The 22,653-nt window shown below is 38.8% G+C and overlaps 1 protein-coding gene across 5 annotated transcripts in view; it reads left to right on the forward strand.

Moving 5' to 3' along the window:
* DPH6 (diphthamine biosynthesis 6) overlaps positions 1 to 13,335 on the forward strand; it is a 186,088-nt gene extending 172,753 nt beyond the window's left edge. For all 5 annotated transcript variants that reach the window (XR_003946214.2, XM_050975613.1, XM_030240291.2 and 2 more), the window contains one exon: positions 13,024 to 13,335. Coding sequence is in view for 3 of the 5 variants with exons in the window: in XM_050975613.1 (XP_050831570.1) it covers positions 13,024 to 13,139 (116 nt within the window). In the remaining 2 variants the exon portion in view is untranslated. The remainder of the gene's footprint in view (positions 1 to 13,023) is intronic.
* Positions 13,336 to 22,653: the final 9,318 nt, after the last annotated feature.

Genomic DNA, 22,653 nt, shown 5'->3' on the forward strand with positions numbered 1-22,653 from the left:
TGTGGAGACAGAAAAAATTATTGTGATGGAGTATAAAATATATTGTGCTGATTACTACAGAATTTTTGCCCAGTTTAGCATATTGTAAATCCTTGGCCTTAAGAATTAAACTGCATGTAGATTTTTGTAAAGAATTGGCAAATGGTTTCAGAAAAATTAATCTAAAATCAGATTTATAAAGAATGTACCAATAACTTTGAATCTGGCTGTATTTATATTAGTGGCATGTAAAAGTGCCAGATTTACCAAAATTAGTAACTACAAAGGGAAGAAAATATATTTAGAATGAAGTTCTGACTATAAATTATAATAACCATTTAATTTGTCTTTATTCTGCTTCTTTACTCCTAGTAAGTCAAGAATTAAACTGATTAAATGATGATGATTAATAATCATAGTAATCATCCTCTTCCTTTAGCATTTTCCTGTTTCACCTTTTGATCATACCAAATTTTTTGGGACTTTTAATGACCCCAGGTGTTCCAATGAGTTTTCTTTGCCCTGCAAAATGATTTGGCAGAAACTCACTTAATCAGAGCATATTTTGTTGCCTTCTTTTCTACCAAAACGGGCTTTCTGCAAAAGAGAAAAGAGGGTGATGTCCTCATTCTATTGAATCTTCCTAGCAGTGGTGTAATTGAAAAACCACCTTGCAAGAGAAATGTATTAAAAAGAAAAGCCAACTCATTCAGCCTAGGTAGAGTAGGAAATACTGGTAAGACCACTCTAGTGATGATGTTCCAGCATGAAATTCCCTGAGAAATTAAGGCCCAAGACATAAAGTATCAGTGTTGACCAAAGAGAGGGCTGTGTGGGCCTCTTAGCTTTACTTTAAAACTGACATCTTTTCTTAAACAATTTTTTTCTCTCTACCTGTACTGCAAAATTGTTAAAAACAGATCTCATGCCTGTTTAAAGATCACATCTTTAAACAGAACGAAGCACAAGGATAAATTATGTTCTCACTGTGCCTGAGAGGTTGGGCTTCTGTTGGTAGAAAAGATAAAGGTCGCCCTTCCATCACTTGCACTAAATGTTTCTTAAAAGTGGTTAAAGCACCACATGCATTTTTCTTCTGAACATTTTCAATTTCATTAATCCAGTATTTCTTCGAGCTAAGATAGTTCTTAATGGAAATGTAGCTTAAGGCTCCAGAAGCAGAAAGGGCTGTCAAAAGAACCAGTGATCCAGCAGAGGAGTTGTCAATGCTGCTGACTAACTGGTCACCTATGGGTCCTGACCCACCTGACAGGTCTTGGGGCTGATCCACCTGGGTGAACCTGAAATTTCTAAGCAATAGACCAGATCTGGGCAGCTTTTCCATTTACTGCTGGGCTATGCTATGTACTTTACCTTTCCCACAAAATATAAGAGTTACACTGCAGTTTGGGTAATCCCAAAAGGCATTCTACAAAAGTTTTTGTGATTTTTTTTTAGAAAAAGATGTTTGAGACCGTGTATATTGGTGAATACAATCTTCTTTTTTTAAAATGGATATATTTGTGTGATAATTTAATTTCATTGTAGACTTTCATTATACACTGTGGTATAAAATATATAACAATGTTTAGTAAGAAATCATAACACAGTTAGATGTATAGCCTTATGACAGATATAAGAGACTATTTTGTCACAAAGTCCACAGGTAACTTTCAAACAACCTGTAAACAACCCCCCCCGACTGATGGTGGAAGAGCAGAGGCCTCCAAACAGTGAAGTTGTTTAACAACAGAGCAGGTGGAACGTGTTCAGCACTGCTCTTCTGGGACTGTGATTTTAATTTCCAGAGATCCAAGAGCAGCCCAAGCAAAAGGATGATCCAGTTCTTTGCCACTGTATTGTTGTTTGTGTGTCCTCACTGTGGTATGCTCTCAAGAGAAGGGCTGTGTGCTGGGTCAGCATTTGGGGTCAGTTGTTGGCTTTTCTACAAATTACCTCAACAAATAACATAATTCTTCCATGGTTTTCTATGGCTCAGTTTCCTACCTGTCCTATGTTCCTTTTTCAGCTTGCAGGTTTTTTGTGTCAATGGCAAACTCTTGGTGGTGGACTTTGTTATTTAGCGTTTATTTAGTGCCTGACGTAAGTCTTGCTGAAGGCTTTTTTAAATTATGCTATTAATAACTTCAAGTTAGAGCAAAAATGACTTGCAGCTCAGATCACTATGTGGCCAAGTTACAGACCCTTTTTCTTTCATTTGGCTGTTGGCTGACACAGCTGAATGACTCTCCCAAGCCTCCTGTTCCCAATTCTGTAACAAACGATGAGCTCATATTACACAGGAAGCACTAGCACTGAGATTTATTTGTCATCCTTGGAGGCCAGGAGAAGGAACAAAAGACTTTCATCTCTCTCTTTTTGTTCCTTGGCTATAGGGACTAAGAGGGTACTGATATCTTGGGTCACTGCCATACAGGATAAAAATCCAATTAATGTAAATCTGCCAGATCAAGGGGAAGAAAGTAGTGGGGCTATCAAGAGCCCACAAATTTCTGGGTGGATCATCAGCAACCTCTGGCAGCACAGTTTCCCCATTAAAACAGAAGCTGGGTTTTGTTCCACCTCTAAATACTGATCTACACTTTTTTTAAGCTTGCTCTGGCTTATTTTGCACAAGTTGTCAGTTGCAGTAGTAGTGAAATTTTAGTCATTTGTTGACTCACCCAGCACAAAAGGCAGTGAATGCCATGACCACTCTGGTACATCTTCCAGGCAGCTTTGATTAAACTGCTGTAAAGCCAGACCTGGATCAATATGAATGAGCTTCATTGACCTAATAATGTATTTAACATGTTCAGTGCACTTTTATCTGTTTCTGTTAGAATACACTGTTTACCTTAGTGCAGGAGATTGATTTAAATTTTCAGAGTTCTTTACAATGGTAAACGTTAGAAATAACTGCATTAGTTTGCACATGGTACTATATATAAATATATAATCTACCATTCAATCTCCTCAGCAGGTGTAAATTAGCATAGCTACCATTTATAGTTGTTGAGAATCTGGCCTAGCAACTGAAAACAATTATTCCATCAGTATTATTTTAAATGATCACAGCCTAACTTGACATAAAGCAAGTATCACATAATTTTCTCTGTACCCAATCAAAAGATGCTTACTACAACATCTATTAGAAAGCTTTTATATAACTTACAGACTAAATTCTCCTACCAGCAGATGTATGTGGTGTCCTCTAATTATATAAACATCTCTTTGTCATCCAGTCTTTTGGATGCACTGTGTCCAGTCAGGTATTTCTTTAACCCACTAGCTGTGAAGACTATTTAGCAGACTTCAATAAACGAACAAATGTGAAAGCTGTACCAAACATATCACTTGGGGATGTCAAAGCACTTAACAAACATTGTTACAACTTAGTCCATGTGTAACCACTGAAGGACATATTTGCTTCAGTATGTCTCATGACAGCTTCTTAAAAAATATACTTAAGTGAATTTAACACTTGTGAAAGGTGCCAGATTGACAGGCCCTGGAGATAAAAGTTCTTGCATTACCAGCAGGCACAGCCGGGCTTCCCACACACGCTGCCCCACCAGTGTCCCCAGCCCTACCTGAAGGGCACAGCAACCAACTGTCCCACAGCTTGCAAATCTGCCCATCTCATGCTCCTGGACTGTGGGCCGAGGCAGTAGCTGTAATTTGACCTAAGGGTGAAAATCCAAGTTCCATACTTACTGCACAGGTGCTGTTGCAGTTGATCATTTTCACACCAAGTTTTCAACTAATGTGGGAAAAAAAAAATGAAGTACATGTTTATCTGATTTAGAGTACAACAAAAACATGTGTGTGAGCCTCTAGTGAATCCTGTGGTTCTATCTGCCCCCATAGGCACATTCAGGTGAGACTGTACGGGTGAACAAGTACATACACATAGCGTGAAGCACATTCTAAAATGCCTCCTGAAAAATGGGTCCTTACTGCTTTCTGTGTTTGTAATAATCTGTCTCCATTCATAACTCATCCCTGCTTGGTGTCATTACAGCCCGTCCTCCCCAGAGATTCTGGACACAGCTGGCATACAAATTCAATAACCATCCACCCCATAAAGAGACTGGATGATTACAGGGTTGAAGGATAGCACACAGGGAAAACAGGCTCGTGATCTTTGCACTCTGTCATGGTTTTAGAAAAAGCACAAGTTCTTCTCTGACTGATTGTACTTGGAAAGTTCAGTCCTCCCTTTTCTTTGAAATTATATTTACTCCTCACTGTGAGTAGTGGAAGGGCATGCTTAAGTGTTTCTTTATTTAGTGCAGAAGGCTAATGACATTTTAAACAAAAGTGCACATTTATAACCTTGTATAGGCCGATTCTCAGTCTGTATATAGGACATGACTAAAAACAGAACACTGGAAAACACACTGCAATGAATTTTCATGTTCTGCTATTTTCTAAGCTGTAGCCAGCAGCTTGAAAGAATTGTTATGGAAGCCAAATCTTAATTCTTTCTATTGAGAAACAGCCCTAACTAATACACGGAGGAGCTCAGCAACCTTTGTTTATCTTTAAAAAAGTCACATTTATTTCTGCCACTTGCTGTTGATGTACATGATAACATTCCTAATTGGACTGGTACTGTGTGCAGGTTGGAAGGTAATTATGAAAGTTGGGTGGCTTATACCTGTTTCAGGGATGGCATTTTGGCCTGAAATTGTAATTGTTGTAAATATTCATCAATTTTATGATTATCATTGCCTTATTTTCCTTTCTTCTCAGCATTTCTAGTGTATCTGCCACACTACAACTTTAGGAAGCATCCCTGCCAGGCTAAGTCCATACTACACCTAGGATGAAGTTTAGGTTTCAAAATCTGGGAGGAAGTTCATGAAAGAATGTTTACTTGCAAGATGATATTTTGAGATGGAAGTGGCCATGTACTCTGCTTGAAAATATTGCCACACCCAGACTGAGTTTCCCTGTGCAGTCTGTCTACTATTAAAAAAAAGACCATTTTAGATCATCTTCTCTTTCACAGGTTTGGTCTCTTTAGTACTGGTTTCATGTTTTATTCAACCTAGTTTCAAATACTCAATGTCCTGAGTACATTGGGCTGGCTTTTCTTGGTTTTGGTCTGCTTGTATTTGTATAGTACCCCAATGGCATTTTCTTTTCATTCATTTCATTCAGTAGTTCCTAATTTTACCTTTATCATGTTATAAATTTCACTTCTACCTGCTACTTTTTACCTGCCAGTACCATTAAGTCTTTCTTCACCAACCTCCTTTTTTATATTTTTGACCTAGTAGCTGGCCTTTTGCTTTCAGAAAGACAATAGGCTTTTCTTGTCTGCTAATGAGAAAGGAGGAGGGCAACACCAGCGACCTTCTCATAAAGAAAGACAATGCTCCACTCCCAGAAAGATGCAGAGGAAGAGAAAAAGATGATTATCAGTTTTTTTCTAAGTATACTTGGAAACCACTGAAAGCACTGTTTAGAAGTAAAGGCTTCCTAAAGTTTACCTACCCCCTTCTGAATCTCTTTCTCAGTTCATTAGTTGAAAAGTCATTATAGATGTGAAGTATTGCTTTAATTTTGATTTTAAAAGGCTAGAAAATAGAATTCCTTATTAGGGTATGATAGGAGAGAGTTTCTTTCAGGACTGAGTTAAACAGAAGATTTCAGAAGAATAGAAAAAGGTTGGTTCATTCCCATCTTCATGTAAATTGAATTACAGGGTTTAGTAAGTGAAACAGATCATAAGATAAACCCTGCAGAGGCCAGGAAGCACTAATTAACGCCCACAGTGAGTAACTTTTCTGAAATTGGTCTTTAATCAAACTTTGCTCTGAAAACAAAACAAGATACTGTGGCAGCTTGATAAAAGAGATGCATCACCAAGGCTGACAGGCCCACAATCAAACCAATACTAAAAATAACTGGTTTGTCTAATAATTTTCTTTCAGATGCTAAAAAAATGCATGAGCTACAGTCTAAAAAGACTTGTACAGTTACTCAGCCAAGTGACTCAGCTTTAGAAAAGTGAGGGTCCTGTAAATGTTAATGCCTTCCCTGATTATGAGTGAGCCCTTTTTCTTTCCCACACCTTCCTGTTGAAACAGAGGAACAGCAAAAAGTATTGTGTGGCTGGGCGAGGAAGAGGCAGAATCTTGGTTCCTTCAGAGTTGATCATTTTATACTGGCTGTCCCTCTCCTCTTGCTGCTGGTGATGCAGAGTTCAGGCATCCTGACTGACTTACTAGTGTGGTCTAAGATAAGCCAATCACTCCTTTTTCTGGTATCTCTCATGAACAGTAGGGTCCACGACTGCCGCCCTTTGCCCTCACAACTTCTCCTCACTTAATCTGAGAGCAGGAATTACCAGTATGGCATTCAGGGAAACACAGCTCATTTTCCTCATTTTTTTCATCTGCTCAGCTGTAGGAAGAGTGACAACAACTACTACAGAGTTGCTACAACTCCTGTGAGTACCCATCAAGCCTAGAGCAACTTTCATTATGTTTTCACTGTAGCCTGATTAAAAACACTACTGGAACTTTTAGGATTGGGATAGATTCCAAAGGGACAAGTCCACTGCACAAACAGGACTAGCAGTGAAATGTAACAGAGCACTAGTATTCTCTTTCTAGCAGGCTTTTCTCTTGGCACAAAAAAAGATGTGAACCTGTCAAGCAGGTCCATAAGGAGGGCCACAGAAATGGTGAGAGGAGTGGAACATCTCTCTCCAGTGAGGAAAGACTGAGATAGTTGGGGTTATTTAGCTTGTAGAAGGCTCTTGGGTGATTGTTTATTAGCCTTTCAATATGTGCAGGGAGCTTATTATTGTAATGATGGTGGACCCCTCATCCAAGGGGTAATGGTTTTAAACTAAAAGAGGGTAGATTCAGACTAGATGTGAGGAAGAAGATTTTTACAATGAGGGCAGTGAGGCACTGGAACAGGTTGCCCAGAGATGTCTCATCCCTGTAAACTTTCCAGGTCAGGTTGAATGAGGCTCTGAACCACCTGGTCTGGTTGAAGATGACTCTGCTTATTGCAGGGGAGGGGGGGTTGACTAGATGAGCTTTAAAGGTTCCTTCTAACTCAAACTATTTAATGATTCCATTATTTCTCTTGGTGAATGCTTTGCTGGGTGAAGTGTTGCCCTCTTTCCATGTCCAAAGGGACAGAGTCCTATCAGTCTGGATCCTAATAACCATATCCTTCACAAAAGAGGTTGCAATCATCTAAAATGGTACTCCAGAATTACGAACAAGTGAAAGAGGATGGCTAAAATTGTCCCTGGTGCTTTCAGTATAGGCTGTATTTTCATGTTAAGTGAAAAAGGTATTTTCATTAATACAACCAAAAGTAGTTTAGTGGGAGAAGAAAGAAGTCTTTTGGTATAGATAAGTCCACGTGAGGAAGTCTTGGAGATAGGTTTTTATGAAAAAATTGTTTGCAAATTTGATATGGCTGCTTTGGCAGATATGGCTGCTTTGGCAACTGACCAGGCATATGACTTGAGTTCCAAACACAACTACCATTCCCTCTGTAATTTGTTTTATAGTCACAGTTCCAAGGACTGCCATAGGAAATCGCAGGTTTGAAGTGGTTTCACAGCCTTATCCAAACTCCTACTGGTCATTTGTCTCATATATCATGGCTATAACAGAAGTCCCCTGCAATTCAAAGCAACTGCTTAACTTGTATTCACGTAAATATCCTAGCCTAGAGTAACTGAAGTGCATCAGTATTCCATGAAGGAGCTTACATCAGTTTTGAAAAACTGGTCCCTTAAAAGTACAATGACCAACACAAAATAATGTCATCAAGAACAGCAACAAAAAGCATAAGGCACCACATGACAATTCAAGTATTGGACTGTGAAAAACACCCATATTGTGATTTAAAATCTTTACAGATGCAGGAAAAAAAAATCAGCACAAAATCGTATTTTTCCAGGTGACTCTCTTTCATATTCCAGTATTATATTCTTGTTTACTGGGTTTGATTTTATTTTGGATAGACAGGCATTAATTGCAATGATGCAAGCAAACTATGCGGGTTTTTTTTCCCAAATCTTATATTCCACTACATCATTTTATATTAGGAAAAATATATGAAAAACCTTGGACTGAAAAAAACAGACAATATTTTATAGCTCAGCTTCTGTTCTTGCTGTGGTTGGACACCACAGAGACAGTCAGCTGGATGTTTAAAAAAGGGAGGGGCAACTCCAGTTCCTCGTGTTTCACCTTCATTGCACTGCCTGATCATTTAAGGCAGAGGCTTGTTCCAGACAGCTTTAATTAAACTATGCTGTGAAACTGAATATAGATCAATGGAAATGATCCATAACGAGCTAATCGTGTATTTAACAGTGTTCAGTCCAGTTCAATCACCTTCTAACATTTCTGTGGCTTTACATTCATGTGGCAAAGCCCTGAATGTGTATATGTATTTTTAATCCATCTCATTAGTGACCATATGCTTTGGCTTCAAGGGAGACAAGAACTGTCTGCAATCTGCCAGGGATTTAGGGACATCAATAATTTGTGAATAGTCATGTTGGTACTGGTCGAAGGGTTAAGTGTTCTGCACACCAGGGGCAGATCTTTTGGGACTGGAACTCTTAGTCAACTGTTAGGAACCTGATCCCCTCTGATGCATCTTTTCAAAGTACATGCTGCATGTCAGATCTCTGCAGCAGAAGCAATGGAGCCTTATTAGCTCAGGGATTTAAAACCTGCTCTAAGAAACGTAACAATATATTTTGGTTAAAAAGTGAAGGAAAGATAGTAGTAATATGAAAGCAATTTTTTATGTACTGGGCTAAATGTGATCTTCCTTCTTGCTACCATTTTCCTTTTTGCCACCATTTTCCTTTTTCATATGAGCTATTAGATTACTACTCCCCTGCAGATATACAGTGAAGCAAGAGTATGGCAACAATAACAGGGACTTGATTTTGAAAAATGTAAGTGGATTCTGTGGCTTCATCTGATACTGCCTAAATCCAGCTGAGGCCAGTGACAGCAAAGAGGTAGAAATCACTTCCTAGTCTTTTGGAATGACCTTTTAGAAGCTCTCAGAGCACTGCTTTTTCTACCTAGTATGAAAATCACCTTTAAAAACAATAGATTACACTCTTAGTTCATGTCATGTTACATAGAAGGGCTGCTAAGTCAGCATGAGAGATCATAAAAATAGAGATTCCAGTATCCTGTCTTCACAAAGCAATGGCAGAAATAGATGGTAATGCCAAAAGACACTGAATAAATTTTGTTCATTTTTTAGTTTTAGTTATGTCCATATTCCTCAACTGCACCCAGGTTACAAAAAAAAAAAAAATCATAGTAGTGTAGGAAGACACTTCATATGGAACCTGCTCCCTGAAGTTCTGTGGATTATTTGGGAGAAGGGGGACCCATCTTGCACGATGAAGTTCACCTGCTTTGAGCAAATTTCATGTACTTAGAATCATAAAATCATATGATGGTTTTCGCTGGAAGGGACCTTAAATCATCCACTTAATCATCCACTTCCAGATCCCCTGCCTTGGGCAGGCACATGTTTCACTAGACCAGATTGCCCTGAGCTCCATCCAGCCTGGCCAGGAACACTTCCTGGGCTGGGGCGTCCACAAATTCTCTGGGCAATCAGTTCCAGTGCCTCACCATGCAGTAAAGAATTTTCTCCTTATATCTAATCTAAACCTACTCTTTTTCAGTTTAAAGCCATTTCCCCCTTGTCCTATCACTACAGTCCCTCTCCATCTTTCTGGTAGGGTCCCTTTATGTACTGGACAGCCACAATAAGGTCACACTGAGGCCTTCTCTTCTCCAGGCTGAACAGCCCCAATTCTCTCAGCCTTTCCATGTAGGAGAGGTTCTCCATCCCTCTGATCATCTTCAAGGCCCTTCTCTGGAGTCACTCCAGCAGCTCCATGTCCCTCCTGTGCTGGCACCCCAGAGCTGGTGCAGCACTGCAGTGGGGTCTGAGCAGAGCAGAGCAGAGGGGCAGAATCCCCTCCCTGGCCCTGCTGCCCACACTGCTCTGGATGCAGCCCAGGACACGTTTGGCTCTCTGGGCTAGGAGTGCCCATGGCTGGCTCATGTCCAGCCTCTCAGCCAGCAGCACCCCCAAGTTCTTCTGGGCAGGGCTGCTCTGGGTCTGTTCATCCCCAGCCTGTGCTGATACCAGGGTTGTCCCAGTCCAGGTGCAGCACCTTGCACTTGATCTTGTTAAACCTCAGGAGATTCTCATGGGCCCACCTTGAGCTGTGCTGTAATGGCAGCAAGGACAGAGATGTCAGGCAGCATGGTGTCTTCCAACTCTTCCTGTTTACATGCTGCATGCATTGGGGTAAAGGCACCTTAGCTGGGCTGTCAGCTGTGTCAGCTTCCTAGAGGAACACTCCTTAATTTCTCTGAGACGTTTCCTTTGTGTTTCCCTGTTGACTTCTGTAACCCCAGGAGTCCCTGGGTGGCCTCCATAAAACTGCAAGTGTGCTGCAACTTGGCTAGTATAATTAGTGTGGACTCACAGGAAATGAAAACATCCACAATGCACACCACTTGTTTGTTGCTTCATAATCAGCTGATTTTCCTTGTACTTAAACATCCTGTACAGGGCAGTTTAAATACCTCTCATCAGTCATCTATCGCCACTATTAAACCTCCAGTAAACACTCTCACTGTAACCCTTTGTCCTTTACTTGTTTTTGTTTTTAAAATCAACTTTTATAAGTATGGCATACAACTGAGCAAGCATTCCCCATACATGATGCAAAAGGAAGGACATTTTTGAAAATCTTTGTATTCAAACAAAGAGTTTCATATTTAGAAAACACTTATGGCCAAGGCTCTTATTTATCTAAAATCATATTTTGAATGAGTAAAAAAATATAAATATTGTCTTCATTAATTTCCCATCATTAAGAATATACAATTAGTACTGGAAGATTTAGAGTAACTTATTATAGCAGGTAAAATATATAGCTGTCAATTTTTTTAGTTGCTGTAATTTCATAGGTTGCCACAGATCTACTAATTGTGTGTCTTCTGTGAGACCTTACAGTACAACTTTACTGTTTTAGAAGACCCAGTCTCTGCCTTTTAGGGGAAGTTTGCATGAGCAGACTTTTATCCACAATTTTTAATATGCAGATCTAAGTTGCACTGCTTTCATATAAAACTAATTGATTTGTAAATACAGTACAATATTTAGAGGTATATGCCCCAGATTTTTAACCACATTTCATTTATACATATAGGCACTGGCAAAGGAAAAGGCACTGGTGTATAGGAAAGGTAGCTCTCCTGGCTGGCAAGCAAGGCCACTAGGGTGCGTTCAAATGTAAATATTTATGGCTATTTTGGCCACCTAAAACCCATCTAAGAATGGAGTCTATTTCCAGATAGTCCCACTTTAAAATTCTCCCTTTAAAAGGTATACCTGGACTTGTTTTGGTAGCTTTTAGCACTGATTCACAGTTTTTAAGCCTGTGCATAAAATGCTAAAGTCTAAAACTGTATTGTCACAATTTTAATTGATGAAAAAAATAAATGTAATTTTAATAGGGTGGAATAAGGGATTTTGAGGTGGCTTGTCTTTACCCCTCCCACTTAAAGCCTGCTGAGTCACCATAGCCATAAAGTTTTCTGAAGTCAAAATTTAAAAAAAAAATGTTAGTTGATAGTTAATTACCAGTTATTACTGCTGAATATCTGTAATACAGAGAATGAGTTCCTTTTTGCATACCAGATAAAGAAGTCATTTGACCTTTGAGGTGACTGCTGATCTTTGGCTCTCCCTTGTCTGTCTTCACCTCCAATGTCAATGATGCTAATACAAAAGGAAGCCAGAAGAATTTCAGAAGACTTGCTCTGTCTTTGCAATATTTTGTAGGCAGCATTGCCATTATTACATTAATTTGTACTACTCCTGCCAGATGAAAAGAGAGGAGTTTTGGCTTCAGTGAATACAATTGCAAAGTTCCTGTTTTATCCTGGATGAGGTAACACTTTGACTGAACTGCCTATTCGCAGTTTCACAGGCAGTGACGCCAAAAAAAAAAAAGCTCTGACAGTCTGCAAGTTCTGCCCTCTTTACACCCTTTCTAGCCAAGATTGCTTGGTGTTATAAAGAATTGCCATAATCCCAGAAGCTGCTGACAGAAATACGTTATTGAAACAAGAACCTTTGCAGGCTATACCTTATCATTAGGAAAGTGTCTTTTGTGGGTCATTCAGCGGGCTTTCAGTAGTTTTCTTTGGGGTTCTGTGATTTCTAGCATGTTCTCTGAGGCTGAGCACAACCAAGAATGTCTTGATGCCAAGTTTAAATTTTCCATTCTTTACTTTTTTTCTGTATTCTAATTAGATCTTCCTAATTATTAATTCTGTTCCCATAATGGACTTTTAAATTTGCAAACTTCTGTCACACATACCAGTTCTTTTAGAGCTTCTTGTAGCCAGATTCTGTATTTTTAGGAGTTTGAATCTTACTGTAATTCCAGATATTCAGTCATATATGCTGGCATTCCCAGACTGCCTCCATTGTGTCTTCAAGATTAAAAATTGAAATGAAGTTCATAATGTTTTTAAAAATGGCCCACTTTAACTTCTTCTCTATTGATTGATGCCCCACAGTGGGAGTTGAGGGGAGAGTTTCATTTACAGACAACTATATGCTGATCATCCAAATATCAAAAATGACAGCTGAATTTCAGCTGGCCTTTTGGTATTTTTACCATTGCTCTACTTCAGTTCTCTGTATCTGTAATCAACAGACCACTCACTCACTCAAGGTTGAGAAATACGCATTAAACTGTTTTGCTGAATTCTGGCCTTAGGCAACATCTAAAATTAATCTCAAATTAGTCAAAAAGGAGGTGGGAGATTTTCCTTCTGTATAAAGTGAAAACTTTAGAGTTGTGTTTCACTGCCTTTTGTTAATTGCTACTCCACAATATTTTCAGAAAAGTATTTAGAAATCATTATTAAGAGATAGGACACAATAAGCAAGGGGGACTCATTAGTTGTTTTGTTTCTATTTTAGGACTGCAAGAACACCTTGAAAAGTATTTGGAAGAGAAGACCCCAGCTCTGATTTTAATACCTGTGGTGGATTTACCTGACAAAGATGTCATTCATATAACATGCTGGCTAAGCTAGGAGATGAGTTGATATCAAAACACACATACATTCCATCTAGGACAGAACAAAGAAAAGAGCTGATTCTACCTCCGTTGGATACTTTCATGAAGCAATATTGTTTGATTTAAGCAAAGCTGTATTACCTTGGTAATGATGCCTCATGATATGTGACAGAGTCAGGTTTGTATGAAGAATAAAGCTTTCTTTTAAAAATAATGTACTTTTTTCTGACTTGTTTTTAGATGTATGCAGGGTAAAGTAGGTGGCTCCTGGGAGATGCAGTTGGTGTGATCACATTGGTTCTTTGTTTGATATATTTAGTTCTGGTTACAATACACCAGTTTTATCTTTATACCATTTGGATGGAGGTAATATTCTAGGAAACTAGAATATTACCTGCAGCACCTTTCAACTCTATGTTGAATTAACTCACTTCAGGCCAACTCATGAAAACCTTCTTTACTAAGAATTACTTTTTCCACAGATTTTAATCATTTCCTAGCACTGGGGAAGCATTATTGAGAGTGGTATTTAGGATGCACATTTTACTGAAACAATTAATGGAAATGATGACCAGGCAGTAGGATTTGCCACCTTGCTTACTAATCCAGGATCATTTTTGTATTTTATATCTGGTAGACAGCTGTTATTAAAGAGCTACCAACATTCAGGTAACTACCAGCTACCAGTATTCACAGCTATCACAGACCCCAGGCTTCAGTTTTCCCCAGAAAATCAACAGTTTTACCACTGTTTTCACAAAAAGGCTCAGACACACAGGTGAAGCACTTATCAATTTCATTACAACTAATATTTTACTCATTACATAAGGTCAGTATAGAAAAGAAAGCCTTTTGGACTTTGCTTGAAGCAGTAATGCACTGCAGAAAAATCTTACTTTCAGACAAAGGCTACAGAATTAAATCTTCAAGAACCAGTATCAAACCTTTGCCTTGCCTGTATTCTGCATCTGTATATTCTCACAGCTTCTCTTCCACAGTGTGAGCACTGGAGCTAGGAGATCAGCACTCCAAGTTATCCTTCTCTGTCCTCAGCATATATCTGAGATACCTCCACAAAAGTTAACTGTATGGCAGAACATTCACATTGAGGTGACAATGAGGTGGACTTAGCACTCCAGTTCAATTTTCTTACCCACTATCAGAAATGCACTTGGCAGCACCTGATATAAAACAAGACACTAAAGATAAGAGGATCTTCCTCTGTTAGAACGTCTACATGCCCAGCATACTATGCTGATCAGTACTTGAAATTAGAAACTGTTAAATGTTATTGTTCATTACTATTGCTTCCAATAATATAGCAAAGATGCCATCTTCTTTAGTAAGAATTACTTTTTCCACAGATCTTTAAATGTTTTTGAAACGGGCAAGGCAAAAAGTTTTTTATATAACGGTGTATAAAAAATGGTTGTATTAAAGTTCTTAAGGAAAAAGGGATGAATCTGTTAACAATACATTAGTTAATTAGTATTCAGGATCATTTTTAGGTTAGACTTAAACACATTTGATCCTTTCCCACGATCAGAAAAGGACTTGTTAATACCTGGATGTGCCTGGTTTATTTGAATTGCACTTTTTTAGAAGGCTACATCATTTTCTCACTCCTCTGTGAAACTACCAGTATTTTATTTCTCTCAGTGTGGAGTGTCCATAGGCCAGAGACACAATGGACTGTAAGAGGAGAAAATATGTACTTTTAGAGAGATAAGGATGAAGCTTATTTTTCCATTGATGCATATGGAAACCAAAAAGATGGCATAAGTTTCAATGAGTCTCCTGTAGCTTTTTTTTTTTTTTCACCATGAGTTTAAAAAAGATACTGAAACATGTTGATCTTAGCTTTTGTACTGTACTGGATATTTTAAGGCGGCAGTATATTTGCTCCTAAAGAAAACAGCTTTTCCTGTAAGTCTTCCTACAAGATTCATTACTCCAACTAGCCTGCTTTTTTTCTCATTAGAGCTGCTTTGAGAAATGGTAACAGAATGCATTGGTCTGAAAAACAGTGTGATCTTTTGTTTTTCTCTCAACTGAAAGCAAAACCTTTTGCTTTTTTGAGAGAGAGAAATAGAACTTCAACAGGTTTAAATTGTGAATACATAAAAAAGAACAGTTTGCTGACTTTTTCTCCTAGAAAGACTTCAAACAGTTTCTGAGTGGTGTGAATGACTGAAACTATAAGCTCAGTCTACACTATTTTAAGTATGAACAAGGCCATTTGTGCAACATTGATATGCAAAGTAGGTAAGTAAAGTGTGCCACAGAGAGGCCTAAGACTTTTATAATAGAGAGAAATAGCACAATTTATCTGCCTTAAGCTGCTGTGCTTTCATCAGAATTACTGGATCCTACTACGAATAAGATGTTTCAGCAGAGCTCTTTTTGACTTTCTTGTAACAATGCTGAAGACGTGAGGTGGGGAGTTGGGTACAGACATCCACACACAGACATACATGTGGTTTAGTGAAAAGAGAGAAAGACATCAATACTCAAAATTTATAGATACAGGTCTGGTTTTTTGTGATTTTTTTATTGTGGGTTTTTTTTTCCATGGAAAAGTCAGTGGAGTTGTTATGAACAAAAAAAGGGTTACCCATTTTTTCCCAAAGGTTGTAGAATTACAAGTTTAACCAGTTCTGGCAGAGGGGAGTGCTTTGTTAGCTGCATGTCATAATCACCTGTTAAGTATCAGTCCTTAACCATCAATTGTTGAGCATTCTCCTTTCTCAGTACCACCCTTGCCTGCTGCCAGGAGGATTGCATCCCCCCCTCCCCCCCTCCCTCGGGATGGTGGGAAGGGAGGAGACCTCAGGAGTATATGCAAAGTAACCTCTTACCCAGAGTGCAATGAGACAGGACCTCCACCAAATCCAGGAAAAGACCCCAAAAGCAACGAGCCAAAACAGAAATAGGAGATCAAAGTGATGTCTGGACATTAGGACAAGAGTCCAGAGCCCGCAGAGATGCTGAGAACCTTGGCTGTCCCTCGCCCCAAGAGAAGACCTCAGCTGGGGCCACTAGACTAGATGGCACACGTGAGTGCTGGAATCCAGCAGTATATACCCCCACTACCTCTCCTGTGGGGAGCATCTCTGCCCCTTAGTGAGAAAATCTGCATTTTCCTCCTCCTCCAAGCCACTCCTGGGAGTGACAAGGACGAAACCGTGGACCCGTCAACACAGCGGATCTGTCAGGCCTCCCAATCCTGAGCTGATCACTCTTAATAAAGGCATTAAAAGGAGAAAGATCTCCTGCCCTGTTTATTTCAGAGTGATTACCCCAGCAAGTTTTAATCTTGAGACTATAAATTCCCATATATGCTAAGATGCCAGTTTTGAGGACTTTGTATGCACACAATTTCTTATGTTTCTCTGATTGTTACTAAGCCTAGAGGAAAATGTTTTGTATGCTTATTGTGACACAAAATGTTGGCTTGTTCCAGCACCCCTTATGTAATGGGTGGAAAAAAATCTTTAAAAATTAAACACAAAGTTTTAATTTTTCATTTCTCTGCTTCACAAGTGCAAGAATATGTCTTGCAAATTTTCTCTGCTCCCTTTTTTTTTTTTCAAAAAGTAATCTATGTCTTGTTATAGCTCTCTGTGTCCATAAAATTTTGTCTTCTGCCTCCTTTTAAAAGTCTCTGTATATCAATTTCTTTAATTGCTTGAAAGTATGACCAAATGTCTCTGTAAGACCAAAACTGATTTAGTAACTTTGTGCTGTACTCATTTCAAAACCCAGTGATGGCAACAGTACTAGTGAGCCTTTACAATGCACCTGGCTAAGCTGCTATAAAAGCACCAGAGCTGATCTTCCTAAATAGATTTTAAAATGACATTGAGATATTTTAAAAAGAGATTATTTAATTTTTTTTCCTGTGATTTTTATAGTTAGGTAATTCAGGAGCTGATTTGTTACACCAGATAGCATGGGTGCATCTTTCCTCTTAGCCTTCAGAAGTGCAGCGAGTACTGGAAGCAGGATGTCTCCTAGGTATTAGAGAGGTAATCTGAAGGAGCTCTTCTCCTTCAAGGACATCCTGTTCAATCCATTATCTCCTGTCTATGTGCAGAGCCTAGTCTATCAAAATACAGTGACTGAACAAAAATTTTATTTCAAATAAATGAGTGCATTGGTTTGATAAAAGATTTCTGCTGCATGGTGTAATAGTTCTATAAATGAACACTGAAATCCTAAAATACAGAACCTTTTCATGTGTCCAAGTTAAATCTTTGTTATTTCTTTCAGGATAGCTTTCCTGAAGCAAACCTAGTTTGTTCTCTCTATTAAAGTAAAACTGTTCTGAGCTCTCTGAGTACTAACTGGCACTTATTATTTAAGTAACCTGCTTTTACTATTATAAATGTCTGGCAATGAGAATACATATTAAGAATACTTGACAATTTACTAATTTATGATCTTTTTACTTGTATTTTAATATTTCTGGCAAGCCAGCCTGTGTTGATGTATTAGACAAACATTCAAAATACAGACTTGAGATCTTGAAAGCTTCTTTTTTCAACTTTCATCAGAACACTGAATATTTTTGACCTATTTTAAATTTTAATTTCAAAAAACAGACTGGGTACCTGTGAATTGAACTCATATGTTACATGCAAGTGCCCTTTTACTGATGATTCACTGCTCACAATTTCTTGGATTTGACTTCTGTTGGATTAATTCATGACTAGGGTTTGCCTGTGATTTCCTGGTTTTATCATTTTTTAGAGCACTGCCTGCTTTTTTCCCTACATTCCCAGACAGCCTGGTTGTTCTGACGCTCTTGGCACAGGTTATGTCACTGGCCATAGGTCTTCTTGCCATTACTCTGGCTCTCCATTTCCCTTGCAAAAAACAACAACAAACAACAAAAAACATTTGTTGGCTATGTCTGTTCATCCTCCATCTCCTATTATATGCTATTTTGTGACTGTATCAATCCTAAATTATTTCAAAATGCTGTTTGCGTGATTTGACAGGGTCGATGAGACTGTCCACAGTACAACAGGATGGACTCAAAATAGATCAGATTTCACATTTGCTTTTCCCAGCTTTCAGAAATTCCTCTCTGAATTATAAAGATCCCCAGTTCAGAATAAAACAATGGTTCAGAACAAAAAGACAAGCTGAACTAAATGCCATGAAGAAGCTGACAGCTGCCCTGATCTAGTAACCTGTTAGGCACATGTTCAAGTCAGGAGACAAAGGTTAGGACCAACTCCACCCTTTTCCTGGGAAAGTTTAAGCATATCCATTATATTTCTTGTGCCTTTATTTCCATATTTGTATGTTTTCTCACCCTTGTAAAGGTGTTAGCAAAGGGATGCTATGTTGTAGTCATACAACCTGCAATAACAAAAAGTTTAGACTGAGTGAGCAGCACGCATGAGTGTGAAAGTAATGTTGTAGTGGGAACCAGAACGAATGTGATCACAGACAGAAATTTGCATGAGCACAATCTGGAAAGCTTTTCTCCCAGCACACTGCCTGCAGCAGTCTCAGATCACAGAAGTCTATATAATACATCTAGTAACATTAATGATACATTTTACAGCAGGATTCATCCCCGATGATCCTGAAGTGCTTTACAGGTCCATCACATAAAATATTCTTGGTCCATCACTGGGACAGTCACACACGTGCTGGGGGCCTCCCCTGCCCAACATGAGTGGGCAGGTCTCAGGTTATGCTGCTGGGAGAAGAGCTTCTCCACTCTCCACAATCCCCATTTGCTTTGGCAGAAGAAGCAGTTTTCAACCTCAAAAACATATCAACTGGCAGCCAGAGTTATTACTTTCTGTTACTCATGAGGTTTGTGCTACTTTAGATTTTGCCATGATAGAGGGAGAAAATCTCTCTTCTGGTCTCTGTCTCTATTGGCTTTCTGCAACTCCTGCTACTGGCAGATGTTGACAGTACTGTTTTACCATAACATCCTTCAAACATCACATTATTGCCATACCCTCACTTCACAAGAAAGGCATAGTTTGTCTGAGCTGGAACTTGGAGCCATTGCATTAGGGGTGCAAGCTCATGCAAGCATTGCTTCCCCTTCACTGAGACCAATGGTTTTGTTGGTAGCTGCCTTGACATTAGTTTATTTTGTTGCTTTTACAAGACCAGAGGTCCAGAAGGAAGAAATGCATTTCTCAGATGTTAGAGTTATCTCTTGCAACAAAGTTCAATCCTGCTCCCACACATACCCAACCGTTCTGCAGCAAGACCCAGATACATGCAAATGTAGAGCCTTTTGTAAGTGAACCAAATTACCACAGCTCCAGATCTGTTAAGGTTCACAGCAGGAGGTGTTAAAGGATATGAAATAATAGAAAGGAAACACAGACAGAAGTTACTGCCAAAGGAATGGTATTACTAGGAACTGGTGGGGAAGTCAAGCTAAAAAAGCAAACAACAGGTCTATGGACCTAAGGGGTTTATTCTTTATTTATGGGATGTCTTTGAAGGAAAGGACCCTGGACTGCCTTCTCACTACTACTAGTTCTTACTATAAAAGATTAATGAATGAAGAACAAAGAGGAATAAATAGAGTTGCCAGGAAAGAGATCCAGAAGTGAACTTTAAAATGCATCTCTCACCCCTTCAACAAGGTAAATGCTTTGACGCCTCTAACAGTGTGCTTTGGTCTGGGTCTGAAGGGAAGGATGCCTAAACTGAGGGTAATATGCAAGAGAAGCCACCAGCTGTGCACCATGTTAAGGGATATTTCTCCTGGGTACTGCCACGAGGAATGTGGTTAATAGGTCTTGACTGGAGAGCTGTAGCTCATAAATATGTGTCTCATCTGTACTCCTTGATCAAGGTGCTACAGAGTGTACCAAGATGGTGATTCAGGACTCGTCTTCATTGTTATGGATCTTGTATAAAAGTAACTATTTAAATACTGAAAGTCTGAGTATCTTGTATTGCAGCTCAGATTAGGCAAGCCAAATGTGATTCTCTTAATGCTACAGTCCCCAGTGCAGACAAAAAGCTTTCTCAGGTTGAGATCCTGCCACTCACATAATTATTTAGAGAAAGACAGCTCCACTACTTCAACTCCAGTACTTCACAAGAGGAATGGAAACATTAGGAAAAGTTTTTTCTTTGATGTAGAATATGCTGCCACTTTTTTGTTATTAAAATAGGAGCTAACTTTAAATAAATAAAATTTTGCCTGGAGGCTTCTGAAAACTAATGTTGTGTTTTGACAGTGTCATTTTTCCGATTCCTGAAAGCATTATGTGAGTTAGCTCAGGACTTCAGCATGATTTTTCTTCTATGCTACATACAGTGGATTCGTTTTTCAGCTCTGGATTTTATTTGATTTCTCTCTCACACACAGGCAGAGTCACATCACTATGCAACTCTTCTACTTGACAGGCACTCCCCGAAGTTGGGTTTTCCCCTTTTTAATGAACGAATGGATCAACCCCCTGTAAAGGAAGCGAAAGAGAGGATATAGCAAAGTGGAGGCAGGTACCACTATTTCTTGGAAAAAAATGGATGGAAATAAATCATCCTGGAAAACAAACTAAGAAATTTAACAAAGGTCACACAAAACCCCCAAAAGACAGAATTTTTGTTTAAAAAACCCCACACTACCTTCACATGCAAACTGCATGTAATGTTTTTTTTAATTTGTTTGTAGGATTATATTCCCCAAATTTCTGCTTTTCTTTAAAGGATATTGATATAAGAATGACATAGGATTTTGAGAACAAGTAGATAGTTTTTAAATAATAGCTGATTTGAGACCCCCTGTCTTTGATGACAATTTATGGCCCTCTTATAAAAAAGTAAAAAGTCATTTAGGTGTATGCTCAACTAGAAAACTCAGGTAATGTGTGCTTAGTGGGAGAAAAAGGATTGCTAACAGCACCAAGTGTCTTACAGCATAAAGTGCAACCTTAACGTTGCTGAGCATTCTCAATGTGCTGTGAGCAATTCCATACACTGTATTTCAAACACTGAGTGCCCACACTAATATCTACATATATCAGGAGTGGCTACAGGTTTTGCTACATGATTTCAAGAGACAAAAAGAGCTAGCCAATGAACTTCAATTCCATGGTACAACTGTCAGAGTATTTTATTTTCTATCTGAATGCAAGTAAAACACTTTAAATGGTTTGGGGCTTGGGTTTTTTGGTGGGGTGTTGTTTTTTTTTTTTTTTTTTTTGGTTGGTTGGTTGGTTTGGTTTGGGTTTTTCTTTTGGTCATGGTATTTCTTCCCTCCCCCCCCAAAAAAAAAAAAAAAAAAAAAAAGTATTTATTTTCTATTGAAAAGGTCAGATTTTCTGTTCAGATTCCTTTTTTCCCCTGGAATTATCCTAAAGCATTGAAGAGGAATTTTTCCTGTTACAGAACTTGTAGCAATTTACATCTTTTAAAATGTTTAGTTGGAATACCTAATTCTATTTAAAAGGTACTTGGAGACAGATTATTTCAAGGAAAAAAAAAAAAAGAAAAACTTTCTCTCTAGTGTAAACAGAGTTTAGAGTTTTGAGCAGAATCCTCAGGAACAAGAGCTCTTACATTCTGATGTTGGCATTGAACCTTGCAACAGTAACAAGTTATATATTTATGATCTCTTCTGTCCTGTAAAATGAGGACAGCAGTAATGGGTACAGATTGGATTGCTCTGAAGATTCTCTTGTAGGCAGTGCAGGTATACAGTGAGGCATCCCATGAGTGGCACATATCGTGGGAAAGGAGAACATTCCCAATGCTCTTTATGGTTCATGAGGTAACTTTGAGTCATGAGTGAGTTGTGACAAAGACTTTTTTAAAATACAACACTTTTTTAAAATTCACCTGCTTTCTGGTCCATGGGCAGAGTTTAGGATGGGTGGGGATGCTATTGCAGGTCAGGTGCAGACTGGTGCAGGAGCTCAGAGCAGAGCCCAGGCTTGTCTCCTGCACAGCTGCAGGGTGACTGCTGAGATTCTGCCTGGATTCTTCCAGGTCTGCACTAGACAGCAGTATGTAGCATGGGCATACTTTGTCTCTTAGGGCTACTCCTTCATTGTCAGGGATTTCTCTACAGCCTCAAAATTAGAAAGTCCTGGGTTTAATACTACTGAGATTTTTAGAGTATTACTTCTCTGCAGAAGCTGCAGAGTTAAGAACTACAAACAGGGCAGGATGATTAAGAAAACTGATTTTTCTCTTCTATCATCAGACACTGTATGCCTTTGGTCTTTTTCCTCTGTTACCTGTGTTTCTCCTCTCTCCTTTCTTTCCCCCTCTTTAGGGTTCCTCTTTTGATTTTATTTTATTCTCTCTCTTCCTGGTACTGTCTTAAAATGTTCAGTGTATGTTCAACAAAAGGAAAGATCCATGTGAGCTCTTCTTTTGCATTCATGACTAAGGATCTTAGAAATCCAAGTTAAGATGAAGATCATAAGCATAAGTGAGACAGCACACAAAAAAAAATATACTGAAACTTGCACCTGGTACCATTGGCATCAGATATATTTAGAAATACAAACTGTAAAGTTTCATAG

This window comes from Serinus canaria, chromosome 5 (assembly GCF_022539315.1).
Source record: "Serinus canaria isolate serCan28SL12 chromosome 5, serCan2020, whole genome shotgun sequence".
Lineage (NCBI taxonomy): Eukaryota > Metazoa > Chordata > Aves > Passeriformes > Fringillidae > Serinus > Serinus canaria.